The 19,777-nt window shown below is 38.4% G+C and overlaps 1 protein-coding gene across 1 annotated transcript; it reads right to left on the bottom strand.

The window, feature by feature from the left end:
• Positions 1 to 1,099: 1,099 nt before the first annotated feature.
• Positions 1,100 to 17,737, bottom strand: LOC136266728 (uncharacterized). The gene is made up of 2 exons (XM_066061749.1): positions 17,519 to 17,737; positions 1,100 to 3,338 (listed from the first exon to the last, which is right to left on the bottom strand). Exon 2 carries the CDS (start codon positions 3,336 to 3,338, stop codon positions 1,293 to 1,295), a length of 2,046 nt encoding a protein of 681 aa, XP_065917821.1. The 5' UTR covers positions 17,519 to 17,737; the 3' UTR covers positions 1,100 to 1,292.
• Positions 17,738 to 19,777: the final 2,040 nt, after the last annotated feature.

Raw genomic sequence — 19,777 nt, 5'->3', positions numbered from 1 at the left:
ATACAGGATTGAGGCTGCCTAGGATTTTTTTCTGCCTTGTTTGGTTTTTCAAATATACTTCTTTAGCAAGCTGTAGGATTGGGTGTCCTACAGACCCTCAGCACTCATGATGTAAAGCTTGTACTAAATAGCTAATGGGACCGTTATGCCAGTTGGGCTTTAGTAATGGCTAGTAATCAGTAAAGGCCTAATAATTATGGTAAACATGTATACATTAATCAGCTAATCCACTGTAAGTAATGGTGTCCACAAGCTAAACAAGGCTGACTCAGTGATGATTGGTGTCATTCTCCTGGACTTTAATTAGTGTGGTGCAATTATACCAGTGTTAGAGCTTATGGCCAGCCATTAACATTTAGTTGTCATCATCAGTGGTCGCGACTCTCGTGTAGAAAAGTGGCGATACATTGTGGTTGATTATTAACATTAATACTATAGTAAGTATCATGTTACTGAGATGGGCCATCAATTACGCTCGGTTGTAAATTATTTACAATGGCATGAACTGAAGGTCTGTAGGACACCTAGTCCTACAGCCTGCTCTTCACTAACAAACAAACAAACACATTAACTTCAATAAGTATGCTTGAAAAGGTGAATAAAGAAGAAAACTATCCATGACTGGACCTGGGCAGGCTCGAACCTACAGCCATCCGATTTGCTCATAGGTAAAGTTTGATGACTATTATACTGCAGGACACCTCTATGTAGTCTTGTAATGAACTTTGCTGTTGGGAGTTGAAAGAAGACTTCAACAGTGAAAAGACTCACTCAGATGCTACTGATAATGGCTACAATGTATTTTTTTCTGTTACTTAGTTTGTCTGGTGTTAGTTGAATGTGCTGATTATTCAAGTATTATTCTCATTTATTCCTAATATTCCCAAATTATGCTAGCATAATTCCAACATAGCTTCTGCAATCAAAATTCCCAAACTTATTCTGGCATAATTCCCACAGGCCTACATACAAGTCCAGGGCACTCAATAGCAAGGTATGTATCAGCTCAACAAGTGGTAAGTGTGTGCAGTTAGAGTGTGTGCTTACATGTGTGTGTATAGTGTTATCATGCGTGTGGATATTTGTGACTATAGCAACATACTTTTATGTCATAATTGTTGTAACAATGCAAACTGTATGGCTATAACTGGCTTTTAAATGATACAAAAATGAAAACTGAATATTAGCAACAGGCTAAACTAAAATGTACATACATGTACCTAACAGAAATACTATAGCCAGTCCATATAACAAGGCAGAAAAGAAGGCAATTGTGTCTGTATATAAAGGTACTACTGTAGTTCCTTTATGATAGCAGCCATTCCCTGTAGCTGGTGTTCTTCAATATGGCAATGGAAGAACCACCATCCTGGATTATCTACTACGAATCTTATTGTGGTGTATCCTCCAAAGGGAATTATCACTGTATCCTTGAGAGCAAAATTTCCTTTTGGTGTTGGTGGATTACCATGTAACCATTGAACGGTCTGTAACCGATTTCCCTGATCGTCGTCTGAGGTGATGAAGAATTTTTCACACTTCTTTTGATTTGGCATAATGCATTCAACTTTATCAGTGGACTGTCTGAAATGGCCATCATCATCACTATATATTGGATATCCTACATCAGTGATATAGAAATAGTGTCCATGTAGATGTATGGGATGTGATGTCCCACTGGGTCGTGTTGCAATAACACCTCTGTTAACCATAACTATTTCAACGACATCACCTTTCTTGAAATCATGTAAGTCTATAACATTGGTGCAGGCACAGTGGGTGTCTGTTTTGTGATCGCAACCCCTTTTAGGACATATATCCTTTTCAAAAGTGGTGATATCATCAAATGGAGATTGAGATGGAAAACGAAAATTTATGCCATCTATGGAGCTTCCATGTGTACTTAATTCACCGTCAAATCCAAAACTGTAAAAGAGGGTTTTCTTTGGGGTTCCCTTGACAGATTGTGGAATAATGTCCATGTCATAAGGTTCAAACTTGTCAACATTTATGCAATCAAATTTTTTTGAATCTTTAAATGGACAATTTACAACTTTGAATTTTGTTGTACTATCATGGTTTCTGCTATAGTTGAAACCAAGTGGAGGTTTTGCATCTACATAATGCAACACTGCTTCAGCTATGTGATGATCAACTGGATTATAAAATCCTTTATCAGTAGAACGGTACCCGTCTTCCAATGTTTCAGCCAAAATTTTGTAGTTTCCAACTTTTTTGTCACAAGTTACAACTACATCATATCGCTCGCCAGTGTTTACTATGACATAGTCAACATCCTTAATGCTTTTGATTTGAGCACCATCACTTGCAATCACTGTCAATTTATGTTCAATAATGTGAAATTTAAATGCATATACCCCTTCAGCCCCGATTAACCTAAATCGATATCTCTTTCCATGTTTGCAGTTGAAGTGGTTTAAGCTTGTTAAAGGTACATTTGTTTTACCATTTTCATCATAGTGTCTTCCTTTATCATTAATGATGCCTGACCAAAATGGTACAGGACCAACTATAGTTCCATCATATGTTGCGGTCATAACATATTTAGTAAATGGTGGAGTATTAGATTGTGGATTATCTTTCCAAAAATCCAAGCGTGATCCTACTTCATGAAACAAGTCAATCGATGCATGCCTTTGCCAATCCATTAACACTAATGTATGCTGTTCAGGATAGTCATAGTCATACAAGTCACCTGGTAAATCATCTTTTATTATCAATGCTCCATACAGGCCATCAGTTCTTTGTGCACCGCTGTGCGCATGATACCAATGTGTCCCAGATGGACTAGCTTTAAAATCATAATTGTAGGATTGTCCAGGCATGATAGGAAGTTGTGTGACATATGCCACCCCATCTGCCTTTTGTGTGCCTTTCTGGTGCATGCCATGCCAGTGAATTGATATACCTTCAACATTCTTAAGTTCATTGTAGACGGTTATCATCAGCTGTTGGTTTTTATGAGCAATAATAGTGGGACCAGGCATTTGTCCATTGATTGCTATGATAGACCTGAAATGGCCATCAGTAATGATTGGGGGCTCCATGTTTTCAGTTTTAACATCTTTGTTGAGAGGTACCAGATTGCCTGTACAATCAAAAGTTGCTCTGTACCCCATCAGCTCTCTCACATTATCAGTAATCTTGTAGTAGGTCATTGATGTCAGTGGCTCGACTACCAGGTTTAGTTTGCAGGGATCGCTGGCACTGTGATCTTTCGTACAATCAAGTGTCTTGCTGGTGTCAAAGCTAGGTAGGTTGTTCTGATCACAACTCACAGTAGCTACCCACACTGCCAACAGTATGAACTTTAACATCTGTAAAAAACACCAGTAGTGACTCTAGTGCAATGACATATGCATAGCTAACATAATTATGACTATACATACTAACATGACACCTTCCAATACATAATTTTGTGTCATAAGCACATACTATATAATAATTAAGGCACACTAATACTACAACAGACATATCAACATGTGTCAGGACACACAGTAGTGTGTTGTGTGGCCCAAGAAGTCGGTGTGCCACACCAGCGTGTACGCAATTTAGTAACTGTGGCACCACTTCTGTAGACTTCATTAAATTCTTGTGGCCAGTATTAGCCACTGCTTGCTGCCTATACAAATCAAGACAATTTTCGCTATGGAAATGTTTTCCACCTTCATACCAAATTTGAGCATAATCTCTTTAGGAAATCCTGAGATACAAGCCTTAAAAAAATGGCTTAGTTTTAGTCTTCGGTATTTTATCATACAGTACAATAGTACTGTATATTAGGGATCATAAAAATTTGGGCTTTACTAGCCAAAAATATCACCCTAAAACCAGCCTCAGTGACAATACCTTAAATTCATGGCACCTTGACAGTATTGGTTAGAAGCCCAAAAGTGCCTTCAGTAGCTACAACCTTAAACGCTTCCGATTGGTTGCTACACTCACTGACTGCATGACTGATGCCTTCAGACAAGTGTAACTCGATAATGGCTAAGGCTACATTCTAGCTTGATTTTTTCACTGTTCAATGTCGCTTTAGCCCAATAGGTGCCTTCCGTAGGTTCAATGTATGCTTCAAAGACTTACTTGTGTCACATCTATCTTTGCTGACAGTGTAAGGTGCCGACTCATGGTAGTGCTGCACAATGGTTTCCCATGTTTGTAATGAGAACCATCTGAGTTATCCGTTGTGACTGGATTGATTTTAGAGGTCCTTCTAATAGTCTATTGTGTTCTTCATTTGTAACACTGTACCCCAGTAATGGGTTGAGCAAACAGCGGATTTCACGTGTGTTTGAAAATTGTGTATTGTGTATGGCAGTATGAGTGGGGTCTAAAACTACGGAATGGAATGGAATCAGGATCTAAACCATGGAACCATAATACAGAACACTTTCCTACATCAAAGCTTGCAACTTGCTATTGCTTAAACTTTATTAGCAGTACCTCCAGGTGATCAAACTTGTCACACAAATAGATCAAAAAATTAACAGATCATTTGCGGATTTAGTTGCTATTAATGGGATTAGTTGTATCAGTAATGTCACCTCATGATATATCAAGTAAGAAAGCTTCAATTCTCAAGTCTTGTCTACTGCAAGAGCTATTGGTTGGTAATAACATTGTTGTTTCTACTGATCTTGATGTGATATTTAGAATACCAATCAGTCTCTTCAGTCCAGCAAAGTATAAATCTAAATAAGAACAGCCAAGCCATAAACAAAAACAGCCAAGCCGTGACAAAGGGTGCAGCTCTTCTAAAAACACCAGGATGAAAAAAGGTGTGAAATCCAAGGTGGCAGTCAAGAGATGGCTTTGATGGTAAGCTAATGGAAAAATTTTAATAACAGCAATTCGTGATTTTTGTGCCACATATGAAGAGCAGACCGCACCAAATACATATTATTGATTTTTTTGCTATTAACCATCACAGCCATTTCTTGGCTGCCACTTTGGATTTCACACCCTGGTGTTTTTGGATGAGCTGCACCCCTTTTCACAGCTTGGCTGTTTTTTGCTTACTTCTTTTTGTATTTGTATACTCCAAACGGCTGTCTTTGTGGCTTAATTCTCTTACTTGTCTTTCTTTGCTGCAGAGATGAGATCAGGAGAAAGAGATCAAGAGCAGAATTTTAATTGTGAATATATATCCATGTTAAATAATCTTAAAATGTTTATCACATGATGCTGGGAATTACATAGAACTTAACTAATTGACGGAAGAATCTTGGTAAACACGAATTTTGATGATGCTATACTGTTGGAAAGTATTACAAGTTGCTCCAAAGATAGAAAGTATGTATATTAGTCTCTATTATTTACGGGTGCAGGGCCGAAGGAGGGAAAATTGAGTTGGTCAGGCCATTGTAGCTATAGCTATGTTGAAATTGCTACTACTGTATAGCGGGTTATTTTCGAAGCAGAAAATTTTGCACAAGATGCAAAATCTGAATTTCGAAGGATTTTCATTTCGAAAAGTGCATATTTTGAAGTCTGGGTGGATTTCAAATAAATGGAAATTTGTGTCACAAATTGTGAATGTTTGCCAAAAACTGACTTACTGATGGAATAATTCCCATCTCTGTGCACTGGAGAGAAGACTGACGGAGTCTCAAGTGGAGTAAATTCACTGGCTCAACCGTGCTCGATCGTAGCTAGCTGTCGTAGCTAGCTGGCTATCTAGCTAGCTAGCTACCATAGATTCTAGAGCAGACAGCATCAATTCCCATTCTGGATCACCTATTTTCTGGTTATTGGTACAGTAACGATACAGTTTACCCGCTATAATGAGCTAAGGCCATACCTATTTGAAAAGTTGTTGCTCGGATTTATTTTACAACAGAATGGGTCAATCGGTAGGCAAAAAAAAAGAAGAAAAAAACAGCTAGCTACAAACTATAATTTTAGACGTATTTATGATTTCTGGGTACAAGCCATATAATAGATTAGTAAGTTGCATTAATGAAACCTTTAGTTGTATGCAGACCTATCAAATCCATAAATAGTAAAAACAGATAAACATAGCTAGTAGTTGAGTGAGCACTGATGTATTGGTATAGCTATCATAAATTTTCTTAGCCAGGAGTGAGGAACACGTTTTAAGTGATCTACATTTACAGATAGCTAGCATTATATTTGAGGTCAAAATTACACCACCTGACTGTTATATTAGAGTATCTTGATCTTTTGCAACACTTTTTAGGTGTCATGTGATCTTTTTTTTTTCTTTTCTTCATTAAAATCTGTGCAAAATAGGGTCAGTCGGGTCTGAACAAGAACTTTTCAAATAGGTATGGCCTAAACGAGGAAAGTTATTTATTTATTATCATTACCGTGCAAACTCAAAATTGAGTATAATTGTACAAAAAGAGAAAGGGAAAAAGTAGTTAAGTAATTAAGGTAGTTACGTGTTCAATTTACTTTTTAAAGTTTCAAGGCTACTGCATTAGTTGGCAAGCTGTTCCAGAGTCTAATACTATGAGGATAAAATGAGTATTTATAAGAGTCTACATTGGTTTGCAACTGTGTAAATCGGAGTGGATGACCCCTGGTAATACGGTTAGTTAGCTGTAAGCATCCTTCAGGTGGATTAATGTCAATTAAATTGTTAACTATGTTATACATTGTGATGGCACAGAAGCTATTTCGTCTATCTTGTAAGGGCCAAAGCAACGTTGAACAGTGAAAAAATCAAGCCCGTAGCCTTAGCTGTTATCGAGTTACACTTGTCTGAAGGCATCAGTCAGTTACTTACTTATTTACTCAGTAGAAAATTCGTCGAATAAAAATTTTTTTTAATTCCATAGCAACTTGTTGAAAGCATTTTGGGTCGATCTGAAAGCTTGTTTGGGCTTAGTTTTACCTCACCAATACTGCCTCATCGTTGTCAGGGAAAATTGAGGTTGGTTTTTCGGTGATATTATTTCATGGGCCACGCCTACTCCTTTGTGGTCCCTACTATACAGTTACTATCGTACTGTATGATGAGACTAGCATATTCTAAATTCCAACCAGTTGCCCAAATATTTGGTTGAAAAGGTAGTGAGTCACTAGTCCAGTCCAGTGATTGTATACAACCAAACTAATCCTATCAGTTCATTCTACGACTAATATATGACAACTTACTGATAGTCTGATCACCAAAAATCGGGTACTCAAACTCTAAGCAGCTGAGGATTATTTTCCACTTGATTTTCCATAGCTAGCTACACCAGCATGCACAGTAGTGCTTTAACTATGACAACAAGTCACCTTGTAGAGAACACTACAAACAGGGTAGAGAGTTTAGCTACTAACAAATCACCCTGTAGATAGTTCAGCTCCAAACACTGAAGCCTCCCCAGTTACGGTGGTAAGCATCACCATCCTCATACTAGAGAATGCCCTTTCTTTGCTAATCTGCCTAGGTAGCTACCATGACATTTTCACTAAAACATTTCTGATTCAGCTTAGTACAAACAAGTCACCCTTCAACTAGGTTGCATGTGAGAGTTTATAGCTAAGCTACTTGAAATCACCCTGTTGAGAGTTCAGTTACATTCATATACCTAAGTCACTCTGCAAAAGTTTAGTTACAAGTTACCTTGCGGAGAGTTCAGCTACATTATACGTCACCCTGCAGAAAATACAGTTAGGCTACTTGTGAAGTTACATGTCACCCTGTACACTGTTAAAATGAAGTGCTATGGTAGCACCTATAAGTATTATTTTTTGACTGGAGCAGTCGCACTTTTAGATGTAACCATAGCATTTTAGGTGCTATCATAGCACTTCATTTTTAACAGTTCAGCTATGTTATATGTAATAGTAGGCATTCCAGACTGATCTTAAAAGTTTGGAAAAACGGGCTTTTTATATGCTCAATAGATAGAGTATTGATTGCTGATCTCAGAAATATATAGTTTGTCGGGTTGGAATTAGCTACTTTGGCATGCACAGTGCTTAAAAACTGAAAAAAGGTACATTTTTTCTCCAGGGCTCCCCATACATTTTACAGGGGAAAATGGCACAATTGAATCAGGAAACCATCTAGCAATCTGGACTATCTTGAAACTGCAGTTGCTTCTAGCTGCAAGTTTGTACATGTAATGAGAGTAACTTCAGGTCTTATTGGATCTCAGCGATCTTTGTATGCTTTGTGGTGAGCAAATATGTTTCACCTACTGCACACTTCTCAATACAATGGTGTATGCCCATAGGCAAGTGGCTATCTCAAGTTGGTAAAAACATCAAGTTAACAACTTATAAAGGTAAACAACTAAAGTGGAGGTGCCACAATGATGCAACAATACCTAAGGTAGAGTTGTGGTTTCAATTATGGTATTGTTATGCTGACTTTGAAGTGGTTTATACTTTTGAGCTGATGACACAACCATCAGAAAATTGCTCTGGAGCTGAAAATCGCTAACCCGAGCGAAGTAACTACGCACTTTAAAGTAAGCACCAGTGACTACCTTCCACCCGACCGTACGTTTTTTTAAGTTTTAAAGTATTCTACATACATTTCAAGGCTTGAAAAGATTACAAAACAACACAAAACTTACGTATATGTAACGCGCACGATAAAACTAAGATTTTCATGATGATCAAAGTGTGGACAAACCCCACAGCGATTTTCACCCTCATTGGAGCTCGGACGACGGAGCAATCCCAAGTTAAACGCGAGATGTCATTTTGTGCCAGGGTTCTATTGGGGAATATACGGAGAATTTTTTTATTAAAAAATCTCGGATACTGGAATGCCTAGTAATAGTTGTAAAACACGGACAGAGGGTATACATATCAGGCAAAGCCTGAATGTCCCGTGTTACAGCTAACATTAACACTTATCAGACAGATATAGCCTGTACCGGGCGATCAATCACCCAAGCCAATACGAGTGCAACCACTAGATCAAGACACACGGTAGTGTGTCGTGCGGCCAAGAAAGCCGGCGACCACACCGTGAGTATATTTACATGAAGAAAGAAAACAGCGTTTTCACGCATGCATAGCTCCATGGCCCCTTCTCCAAAGCACACTATTTTTGCATTATAGCTGTCCCCCAGGTAGGGTACGCCATACAGCAAATTAGATTAAATTCGCAACAGCCATTTGCGAGATATGGGCGTCCAAAATTTCATTTTAATTTCTTCGTTTTTTTCTTCTTATGCCGTACGGGGGCTTCGATTTCTTTTCGCACACTTTGCAAAAATTGCTATAAAATGCAAACGTGTAACTCGATTGCCTCAATCTTTGGCACAAATTAAGAACGTGTAACGGTGGATTCACGTACCAAGTTTGTTGTAAGTCTGAGTAGTATTCAAGGAGTTATGGACGTTTATTCACGTAAAAACAGATCAAACTTCTGTCACGGCTACAGGGTAAACCAAGCATAGAAATAACTTGAAAATTGGTGTGTAGATAGGCTGATCATCGTAGCAGTGCCTTTTGATAGTTTGAATAGCAATAGAGTTACAGCAACAAAGTTATAAAGCAAAAACTAAGCAAGTGTAAAATCGCGGGATCGAGATACTCTAATAGAGCAGTCACCACGGGGTAAAAAAGGTGTGCAAAAAATGTCAAAAAAAAACACTTACCAGAGTTCGAACCGGGGACCTCCATACCTAACACCTGCATCCTTAACCACTGAACCACTGCTACCTTGACTGATCACCTTACTTAATTTCTGCTTTATAAATGAAATTTCTAGTAGAAATCTGCTTATAGTCAAACGTTTGTAATTTCATAGATCTACCAATAGAAGTTCTAGACTGTTCTAGAACATTCTATGTATGTTCTATTAGAAGTCCTGCACTCTATTGGAGTATTACAATAATATTATCAAATATTGAATTAAATCATGCAATGAAATACGTTTATAAGTCTGTCTTCAATAATCATCATTGTATCTACATAGAAAAGAAGAAATGTGAGTAAAGACAAACCTCAAAGTCAGCCATAGGCTGGTTTTGGGGCCTTGTAAAGTACAAAAAGGAGTGAAATCCACACAAAAACAGCCAAGCTGTGAAAAAATGGTGCGGCCTTAAAAATCCTGGGTGAAAAAAGTTGTGAAATCAAAGGTGGCGGCCAAGAAATGGCTGCAATGATGTTAATGCTAAAAATTTTAATAATGGCTGTGTGCATCGTTAAAATTTATTAGCATTAACATCATTGCAGCCATTTCTTGGCCGCCACCTTTGATTTCACAGCTTTTTTCACCCAGGATTTTTAAGGCCGCACCATTTTTTCACAGCTTGGCTGTTTTTGTGTGGATATAATATGCATACTTAAAATTTTCAATTATGGGTCAGCAGCTAGTACGTTCAGTTTGGTTACAATGAACAGACATATCCTAGAGATATCATGAAGAATTTTGGTTACATGAGTTTAATGTGCTATGGTGTATAAACTCTTGGTGCTATTGAATCGTTTATGGAAAAGTTACAGCATTCACTAAAGGCCTAGATAGGTAAGCTTGCTTGTAGAGTGGTTACTCCGTGTAGAGTGGTAGCTTCGTGATGGGGGCATGTCCGCATTTAAAAATGTGTGGAAATGATTGGTGAATAATCTTTAGCACTAGTTCTCACCTTATGATTATGATGTAATTAGGGTTGAGGCTTAGAAGCCTTTACACCCATTCAATTACATACACATGCATACATAAATTAGATGCAATAAACAAAAATTAACTATGAATATAATTATTACATTAGCATAAATCTAAAGTCGTAAAAGTAATCATCTATAGCTGATTTAAAATTATTTAATGAAGAATTTCCTACAATATCACTTGTAAAATTGTTCCAGTCATTAATTACTCCAGTACCAAAATAGTTGACCCGACATGACTGGTGGGCAGGGGGCTTAAGTAATTTATATGCATGACCTCTAGTTTGTGTATTGTGGGAAAGAGTGAAAAATCTGGAGTGATCCAGATTGAAGTAACCATTCAACAGCTTGCAAAGAAATATTAAGTCACCACATCTGTGCCTGTACAAAAGAGAGATGGTAAATTCACTGATGTTAGTTGATCTATGTAAGACTTATCTCTTAAAGATGGTACTAGTTTTGTAGCACGCCGTTGCACACCCTCAAGTTTATGTTGGTCCAATACATAACGGGGTCCCCAAATTACATTTCCATATTCTAATATTGGTCGAACCATTGATTTGTACAATCATGACAGTACAAATTCATTTAAATCGATAAAGCTTCTTTTCATACACAGCCAATACCCTGTTCGCTTTCATAGCTACTTCAGAAGCGTGTTGTTGGAACTTTAAATTCGCATCAAATATAATGCCCAAGTCCTTATGACAATTAACTAAGTCCAATGAGACACCATAAAGATAGTAGCCTCCAAAGCTATGTGTGGCTCGACCAAAGTGAATCACTTTAATTACATTTATAACATTGAAATTCAGTTGCCACGCATCACACCATTTGGCTAGATTATCTAAATCATTTTGAAGTTGTACATGGTCTGCCAATGTAGAAATAGTTCGTATAAGCTTGGTATCATCTGCAAATAAAAATACATGACTTGAGATGGATTTCAGCATATCATACAACATATATACGTAAGAAAGAGAAGAGGTCCTAGAATTGATCCTTGTGGAACACCACTCTTCACATCTTGCCAACACGATTTTTCCCCGTTTAAAACAACATGCTGTCTCCTATTGGATAGAAATCCATCAATCCATCTAAGAAGGTTGCCTGTAATTCCATAATGTTCAATCTTATACAATAAACAATTATGTGGCACACTATCAAAAGCTTTTTGCAGATCCATGTAAATAACATCAACAGGTACTCCTTGATCAAGTGATTTTGTTAAAATATCCATAACATGAAGTAACTGGGTAGTGCATGAATGGCCCCTTAAAAAGCCAAATTAATGGGATGTCAACAAATTATTGGAGATTAGATGTTCTAGTATATTAGTTTTAATAATGGATTCCATAACCTTTACTATTGTAGATGTAAGACTGACAGGTCTATAATTACATGCAAGATGTTTTAGCCCAATGTTTTTCAACTCATAGGATGGCGAGGATAACAAAATGCTCTCCGTCTGAGTGGTTGTCATGGCAAAATCCAAGTCGTGCATCCTAATCACATTAATTTATCCCACAATCGATTTTGGCCTCAATGTCTATATAATCACTGCCGAGTTGTAGCCTGATTACATTTCGTATGTAGCCCAGTACATACGAAATGTAGTCTGGGCGGCTCTTTTGATCTGAGGTGTGAAAGTGTCACATATATATCATACAGTATGATAGTACTGTATAGTAGGGACCACAAAGCAGTAGGCATGGCCCCCTGGATAACATCACCCAAAAACCAGCCTCAATTTTCCCTGACAACAATGAGGCAGTATTGGTTAGGTAAAAATAAGCCCAAACAAGCTTTCAGATCGACCTGAAATGCTTTCAACAAGTTGCTACAGAATTTAAAAATAATTGGGGCGAGCCTGAGCGAGCCCCACATTGGCAGTAAACAATGGACCATCGTACGTCAGGTTCCTGAACGTTTACGCAATGAACACGGAAAGCCCCACACTGTTAGTAGTTCATTCGACCGTCATATGGCAGTCACGTTCCCAAGCATTTATGCAATGAGCACGGAAAGCCCCACACTGTTAGTAGTTCATTCGACCATTGTACGACAGTCATGTTCCCAAGCATTTACACAACGAACACAGAAGTCCCACACTGTTAGTAGTTGATTCGACCGTTGTACGACCATCACGTTCCCAAAAGTTTACGATAGTAACTCCAGCAATAGCAAAGGTGTTTCATGTCGGCACACGTTGTAGGTAGATCTGCGACCGCGGTCAAAGTGTTTACCGGGAACAATTTCACCTTGACCCTTGACTTGCTGCGTTTATCATCTTTGACCTGTGACTTGAGCATTTCTTGTTGAACTTTTGACCTCTGCTTTCTTCTCTATTTTCCAATACGCACCAGCACTTGTAACCTAGTACAATATTTTCTTGGTGTGTGCTACCAACAGCTGAGAGAAAAAAATCATTGTAATCATGGCGAAATGTCTGCTGGAGCTTTGAAACATCTTCTTGGAGATCCTTACTTCTTGTGAGTTACGTATAATTCCGTAAACTTGATAATAGCTATGTATAATTTTCGATTGTGGGTTTCGAACTTTCCATCTCATCTTGACCTATGAACTACTATAAGAGCTATTTTGTGGCATTGACCATTGACTTAGAGTTTGATTGCAGTTGCAGGTCGACCTACAGTAAAGCCTGAGTGACACCCCCTTGACTAGCTTACGTGGCAAGTTGTAACTTTTATTGTATGTTGCGTGTTGATTTAATATGGCGAGTAATGCTGAAAGTGCACCTGACTGCCGGACAAATAGCCACTGCGTTTCCCAATACCGGTCTCACCCCAAGGGCAGCGGAGAAGGGGGGGAGGGCAAGGGGGCTGCACCCCTGTGAAAAAAAATTATTGGAGGGCTTAGCCCCTCTAAAATTATCTGTAGCTGTAGCTGTGATGGAGAGCCTAGCTTAATAGCATCATTCAAGATATTCTAATAGAGCAGTCAAGATAGAGATACTCTAATAGAGCAGTCACAGTGTTCTTTGAGGAGCAGTGCAACAAGCTACGTGATGTAGTTATAAATAAGGAGATATAGTCTAGTTGGTAGAGGGCAACTATTGCCAGCAGGTAATGACCTTTTTTTTTTGGTCTTCGACATACAACTAGGCCATGACATCACCAAGCTAGACCCCCAACCCCCCCCCTGAATATAGGTGTCTCCACTGCCTCTGTCTCACCCAGATGGTTAACAGTCTCAGAATTAAACCACAGTTGGTGTGTGACTTCTTTGTTGATGGGTGACTACTACTGTGGTGTGACTATCATTCATTTGGTCTTCGTCGACGAAAACCCGTTTTTGGACCTCAAAATCCTGTTTAAATGATGCAGTGATGGCAATCATGCTTCATCAATCAAACCACCAATACTTTTTGGTGAAGATTTGCTCACATAGGAATGTTGAGGTACAGTATTGTAAAAAAGGTCATCGTTTCCGGGAGTTACACCTCGTAATCTCATGATTTTTACACACACATTTCAATCGATTTCCACCCCAAGAAGAGGATAGAATTTACCACTACTGCAGCTGTATTCAAGCCGTGAGAGTTGGTCCAACTTATAACAGCAGTTAGCAAATTATTTTGAAGATGTTGATTTTTCACATTGGTAATCCTAATAAAGGGAAAAGGGGATTGTCATCAATATCACTGCCTTGAAGGGCCCAGTACCTTAAAATCAGTCTGGCATTATTATTAAAGCTTTACAGTGGCCAGCACTGAAGGTCTGACAGCAACATGTGCTGCATCCTTTGGATTAGCCTAACCTAAGAAACTGGAACTGAAGACTTAAGAAGAATACTTGACCTAGCTAACAATAAGGTGAAACAGAAAAGGGCCAAAGAAAGGAAAAAAAAACCTCCTACCCCAGGATTTGAACTGCAGGCCACCCAGTGTCTAGTCAAGTGCCACACTCAGTCTCCTCCAGGAGGGATGGATTTTCTTCCTTTAAACCTAAGTATTTACTTAACCTAAGCATTATTCATCCACAATGCAACAGAGAGTTGCTGAAGCAGGTTCTTTCTAGTAGTGATATCCAACCTCGTATTTTTAGTATAGGCTGTATAATCTTTAACAACCAATACTTGGTTGAAAGCACTATGTCCAACTTCTTATCTGTAGATATGTTAAGAATGGTTTTAGTGGCTTATACAAACAATTTGAGTCAGTCTAGTTTTATTAAAAATGTAGAAATCACTAGCTAATTTTCCCTTTGGTGCCATTTTTCCTAATTAAAATGGGCCTAATTTTACTGACATTGTAATAGCTGTAACTTCACTATAGAATACAGTATTGATCTGAAATTTTCAGTAGAAGTTGCATGTTAGTAGTGCTTTATATGTGGTGTGTTACACTGTATATGTGCTAATTGAGAGTTGTCGGTTTTTTGTTGGACATCACTATAATTCTAGTCACTTTCTCACACTTTGCAAAATCTGCCATAAAACATGAATGCGTGCTCCAATTGGGCTGAAATTTGGCACAATGAACAGGCTCATTAAGGCGGATCTCACCACCAACGTTGGTAGGAATCTGATGAACATTCACAGAGTTATGACCGATTATTTGTGTAAAATAAAGCCGAAGGTCTGTCACGCCCACAGGGTAAACACCTTGTAGGAATGAGTTGAAAGTTTCTATGTAGATGGAGTGACCATCGTAGGAGTGCCTTTTTGTGGTTTGAAAGGAATCGAGATAAAGACCATGGAGATATGACACAAAACCCAACGTGTGTCACAATTACGCGATCGATTTTTATGAATTAAAAAACTATTAGTTTTCACGCCTACCAGGCAAACCGCTTAGAGCAATGAGCTGAAAATCGGTATGTAGCTGGAATGATCATCATAGAAAGTCCTTGCAGTAGTACAGAAGAATTGCATTACAAATCATTTTCGAAAGCCAACTGCGTGTAGCAAATGCGAGGTCGAGATACTGTAATAGAACAGTCACCCTAATAGAGCATTCAGCTACTTTTATAATTTACTCCATTATAGAATTATATTGCATTGCAAGTTATTCTGTAGGGAGTTCAGCTACAACCAGTTAATCTTACAGACAATTCAGCTAAAAGCAAGTTACCCTGTAGAGAGTTCAGCTACAAACAAGTCACTCTGTAGTACAAACAAGTCACCACATAGAGAGTTTAGGAACCAATCAAAAAACCACCCTATATAGAGTTCAGCTATACAAACAAGTTATAACTCTATAGAGAGACAAGAGAGAGCTCAACTACAAACTTAACAGATCACACTGTAGAGAGTTCAGCTAGAAACAAGTCACCCTGTAGAGAGATCAACTAGAAACTATTCATCTAGTAGAGAAATCAGCTAGAAGATATAACCTAGTAGAGAGTTCAGGTACAAACAAATCACCCTGCAGATAGTTCAGGTACAAACAAATCACCCTGTAGAGAGATCAGCTAGAAGAATTCACCTTGTAGAGAGTTCAGCTACAAACAAATCACCCTGTACAGAGTTCTGCTACGAACAGATCACCCTGTAGAGAGTTCAGCTAGAAACAATTCACCCTGTAGAGAGATTAGCTAGAAACAAGTCATCCTGTAGAGAGTTCAGCTGCAAACAAATCATCCTGTAGAGAGATCAGCTAGAAGAAGTTACCTTGTAGAGATTTCATCTACAAAGAAACCACCATGTAGAGAGTTCAGCTGCAAACAAATCACCCTGTTGAGAGTTCAGCTAGAAACAAATCACCCTGTAGAGAGATCAGCTAGAAACTAGTCACCCTGTAGAGAGATTAGCTAAAAGAAATTACCTTGTAGAGAGTTCAGCTACAAAGAAACCATCATGTAGAGAGTTCAGCTGCAAACAAATCACCCTGTAGAAAGTTCAGCTACGAACAGATCACCCTGTAGAGAGTTCAGCTAGAAACAAGTCATCCTGTAGAGAGTTCAGCTGCAAACAAATCACCCTGTAGAGAGATCAGCTAGAAACAAGTCACCCTGTAGAGAGATCAGCTAGGAACAAGTCACCTGTAGACAGATCAGCTAGAAGAAGTTACCTTGTAGAGAGTTCAGCTACAAAGAAACCATCATGTAGAGAGTTCAGCTGCAAACCAATCACCCTGTAGAGAGTTCAGCTATGAACAAGTTACCCTATAGAAAGATCAGCTAGAAACAAATCATCTTGTAGCGAGTTCAGCTACAAATAGATAACCCTATAGAGAGTTCAGCTAGAAACAAGTCACTCTGTAGAGAGAATCCTGTAGAGAGTTCAGCTACATGCAAATCACCCTGTACAGAGTCAGCTACATTTCAAGTCACCCAGCAGAGAGATCAGCTGCAAACAAGTTATCCTGTAGGAAATAATTGGCATTTAATATAATTTGTATAATTACTGATGAAATCAAAAATAGCTTAAGTATTAAAAATCTGCTTTAAATCTTGATTGTGATTAAATCATTTTTTCTTCCTGTGGTAAAGAAAAAAGATAGGTTAGAAAAGCCCTAAAGTTGGGGTATACAAATACGTACATACAAAAAGAAGTAATATCTAATCAAAAACAGCCAAGCTGTAAAAAAGAGTGCGGCCCCCAAAAAGGCTATGGTGAAAAAGATGTGAAATCCAAGGTGGCAGCCAAGAAATGGCTATGATGGTAGGTTAATGGTAAAAATTTTAATAACGACAATTCAGGTGATTTTGGTGCCGCTTGGTCTTGGCACAAAATCAACCTGTTTTTAAAATATTTGCTATTATCCTACCATCACAGCCATTTCTTGGCCGCCACCTTGGATTTCACATCTTTTTCACCGTGGCTTTTTTGGGGGCCATACACTTTTTTCACAGCTTGGCTGTTTTGGATGACATATAAAATATTTTGTAGCTGCTACAAACTCTAAGGAACCAAATGTTCCAATGTTATGTATTTTATATACTTTTCTGAGATATTCCTCTTTCCAAGTAGACTGTATAGCTATATTATCGGTAGCTGCTTCAGTTGCCAGATGGTGATCACAGATAAACAATTGACAGTTATGATATTCCTCTTTCCAAGTAGCCTGTGGCTATACTATTGGTAGCTGCTTGGCAAATGGTGCCCACGGATAAACAATACACAGCTATGATTAGAGCACCCCACTCGTAGGCCAACAAATCAATGGACTAAATAGTAGTCGGTAAGATTATAATATAAATTATATATCTGCATGCAGTGAGTCCATATGGCTACATGCAATGTACTCATGACATGCAACTACTGCAGTCTTAAAATGCAGTTGTTGTGTGGCTTCTGCATGCTTTGTTAACAGTAAGGGACAACAGATGTGATGAAGAAGTGAAGATATCTCAGTAGTGATGATCTGACAGCAACTAACAATTTTTACCTAAGTCAAAGAAAAAATTTTGTCCATTCCCAAAATTCAAACTACAGGCCTGTCAATACCTCGGTATGGGGTACTCACCATGTTTACTATATACATAACTGTGTGGTGACCTGTGTATCTGTTGTATACTTGTGCATGTGTAGCTGTGTATGCCTGTGTGTACCTCTATGTACTTGATTTTGTATACTTGTGTGTATCCAGCTGCAGTGTGTATACCAGTGTGTGTATCTGTGTATACCACTACATACCTGCACGTGTATACCTATAGGTATACCTGTGTATATACCTGTGGTTAAGTACTCAAGAGCATGTAGTCCTATATCATGCCATGTGTAAGAGGGAGAGAGAATTAAGTAAGTACGTATATACATGCTCTTTTTATAACAACAAATTTATTTGATCTACTGAATTATCATTGGTTGCACTTATAAAGCTGCTTTATGTTATAAATGCCATCCTTGATTGGTGGCCACCTTTGAATAGCAACCGGCATTGATTGACACTAGGCTAATAGTAGCCACAGCATTTAACCAAGTAAACACGGTATTTATCATTGCTATGCATGTCTCAACTATATGCCAAGTAGCTACTAAAAATTGAGACGATTAGCATCTATGTGCACTTAGTGGTGGTTACTTAACAGCTGCCTGACTACTTCATCCTATTTTAAGTGTAAAATTATGTTCCAAATACCACTTACCATATAGTAAAAACTTTGGCGGTAAAAACTTTGGTGAATTTGGTGAATAGCGTTCAATTCGCCAAACTTTTTTTTCGCCAATTGTTTTTGATGATCACATGAGCACATTGAGTAACTAGAACTTGAGATGAAGGTCAGCTCATACCACCACACAATAAAGATCGAGCTGACTTTGGAGATCTTCCTAGGAATGTATCCCACAGTTGTAAGCACTCCTTGGGATAGTATTTCCAACCGGCTTCCCGTTCGCACATCAGCTAGTTCATCGTCTCGCCATAGATTTAACCAAATAATTTGATATAATATATACATGATAACCCCTACTACTGGATTTCACTGAAAAAGTAAATACGGTCGCTCTCGGCATTGCAGGAGATAGCGAAACACGCCTTAGCTAGCACGTCATTAGATCCGGAGTAGTTACAAAAGTACTGCTAGCTACAAAACAATGCTAGCTACCTATATACTTACTACACTACTTAACTGATGAGCTGAGACCTTGTCATAATATCCTTACGTACCGTACAGTAAAAACTTTGGCGGTAAAACTTTGGCAAACATTATTTCAATCGCCAAAGTTTTTCTGCCAATTTTTTTCAACAGAGGGGTTTTGTCACACTTTTTTACCACCAAAGTTTTTTACTATACGGTACTACATATTCTCACCAATGAAACCATTTCATTATTAATATGTGACCAGATTTTACAAAACCAATCCAAATCACACATCAGGCAAAATCAAAATAATGGTGGTGTGGCAAGCTCAGATGGAGGACCTGGTTTGGCAAGAATCAGTGGTATACTCCAAGTACAGACGGATGGCCTGATATGGTTGGCCAAATGTTTTCTATGTTGATTTTGCAGCCAACAAGTAAATATGGTATTTATTATTGCTATGCATGTCCCAACTACCAAAGCTACTCAAAGATTGAGACATTAGCATGTATGTGCACATAGCAGTAGTTTACTTAACAGCTGTCTGACTACACTTCATCATAGGGATGTACTGTTTGGTAACCTTATGGAATGAAGATATGTGACTGGGCCTGCGAAAATAGGGCATGTGGGCGCGCACATGATTTTTTCCTACTTTTTCAAATGTTCATCGCTCA

This window comes from Dysidea avara, chromosome 9, assembly GCF_963678975.1.
Source record: "Dysidea avara chromosome 9, odDysAvar1.4, whole genome shotgun sequence".
NCBI lineage: Eukaryota > Metazoa > Porifera > Demospongiae > Dictyoceratida > Dysideidae > Dysidea > Dysidea avara.
Note: the sequence above shows the minus strand (reverse complement) of the source record. Positions and strands in the feature narration are given on the sequence as shown.

Excerpts from the sequence above, each read along its gene's own strand:
- LOC136266728 (XM_066061749.1), bottom strand. The coding sequence starts at position 3,338 with ATGTTAAAGTTCATACTGTTGGCAGTGTGGGTAGCTACTGTGAGTTGT.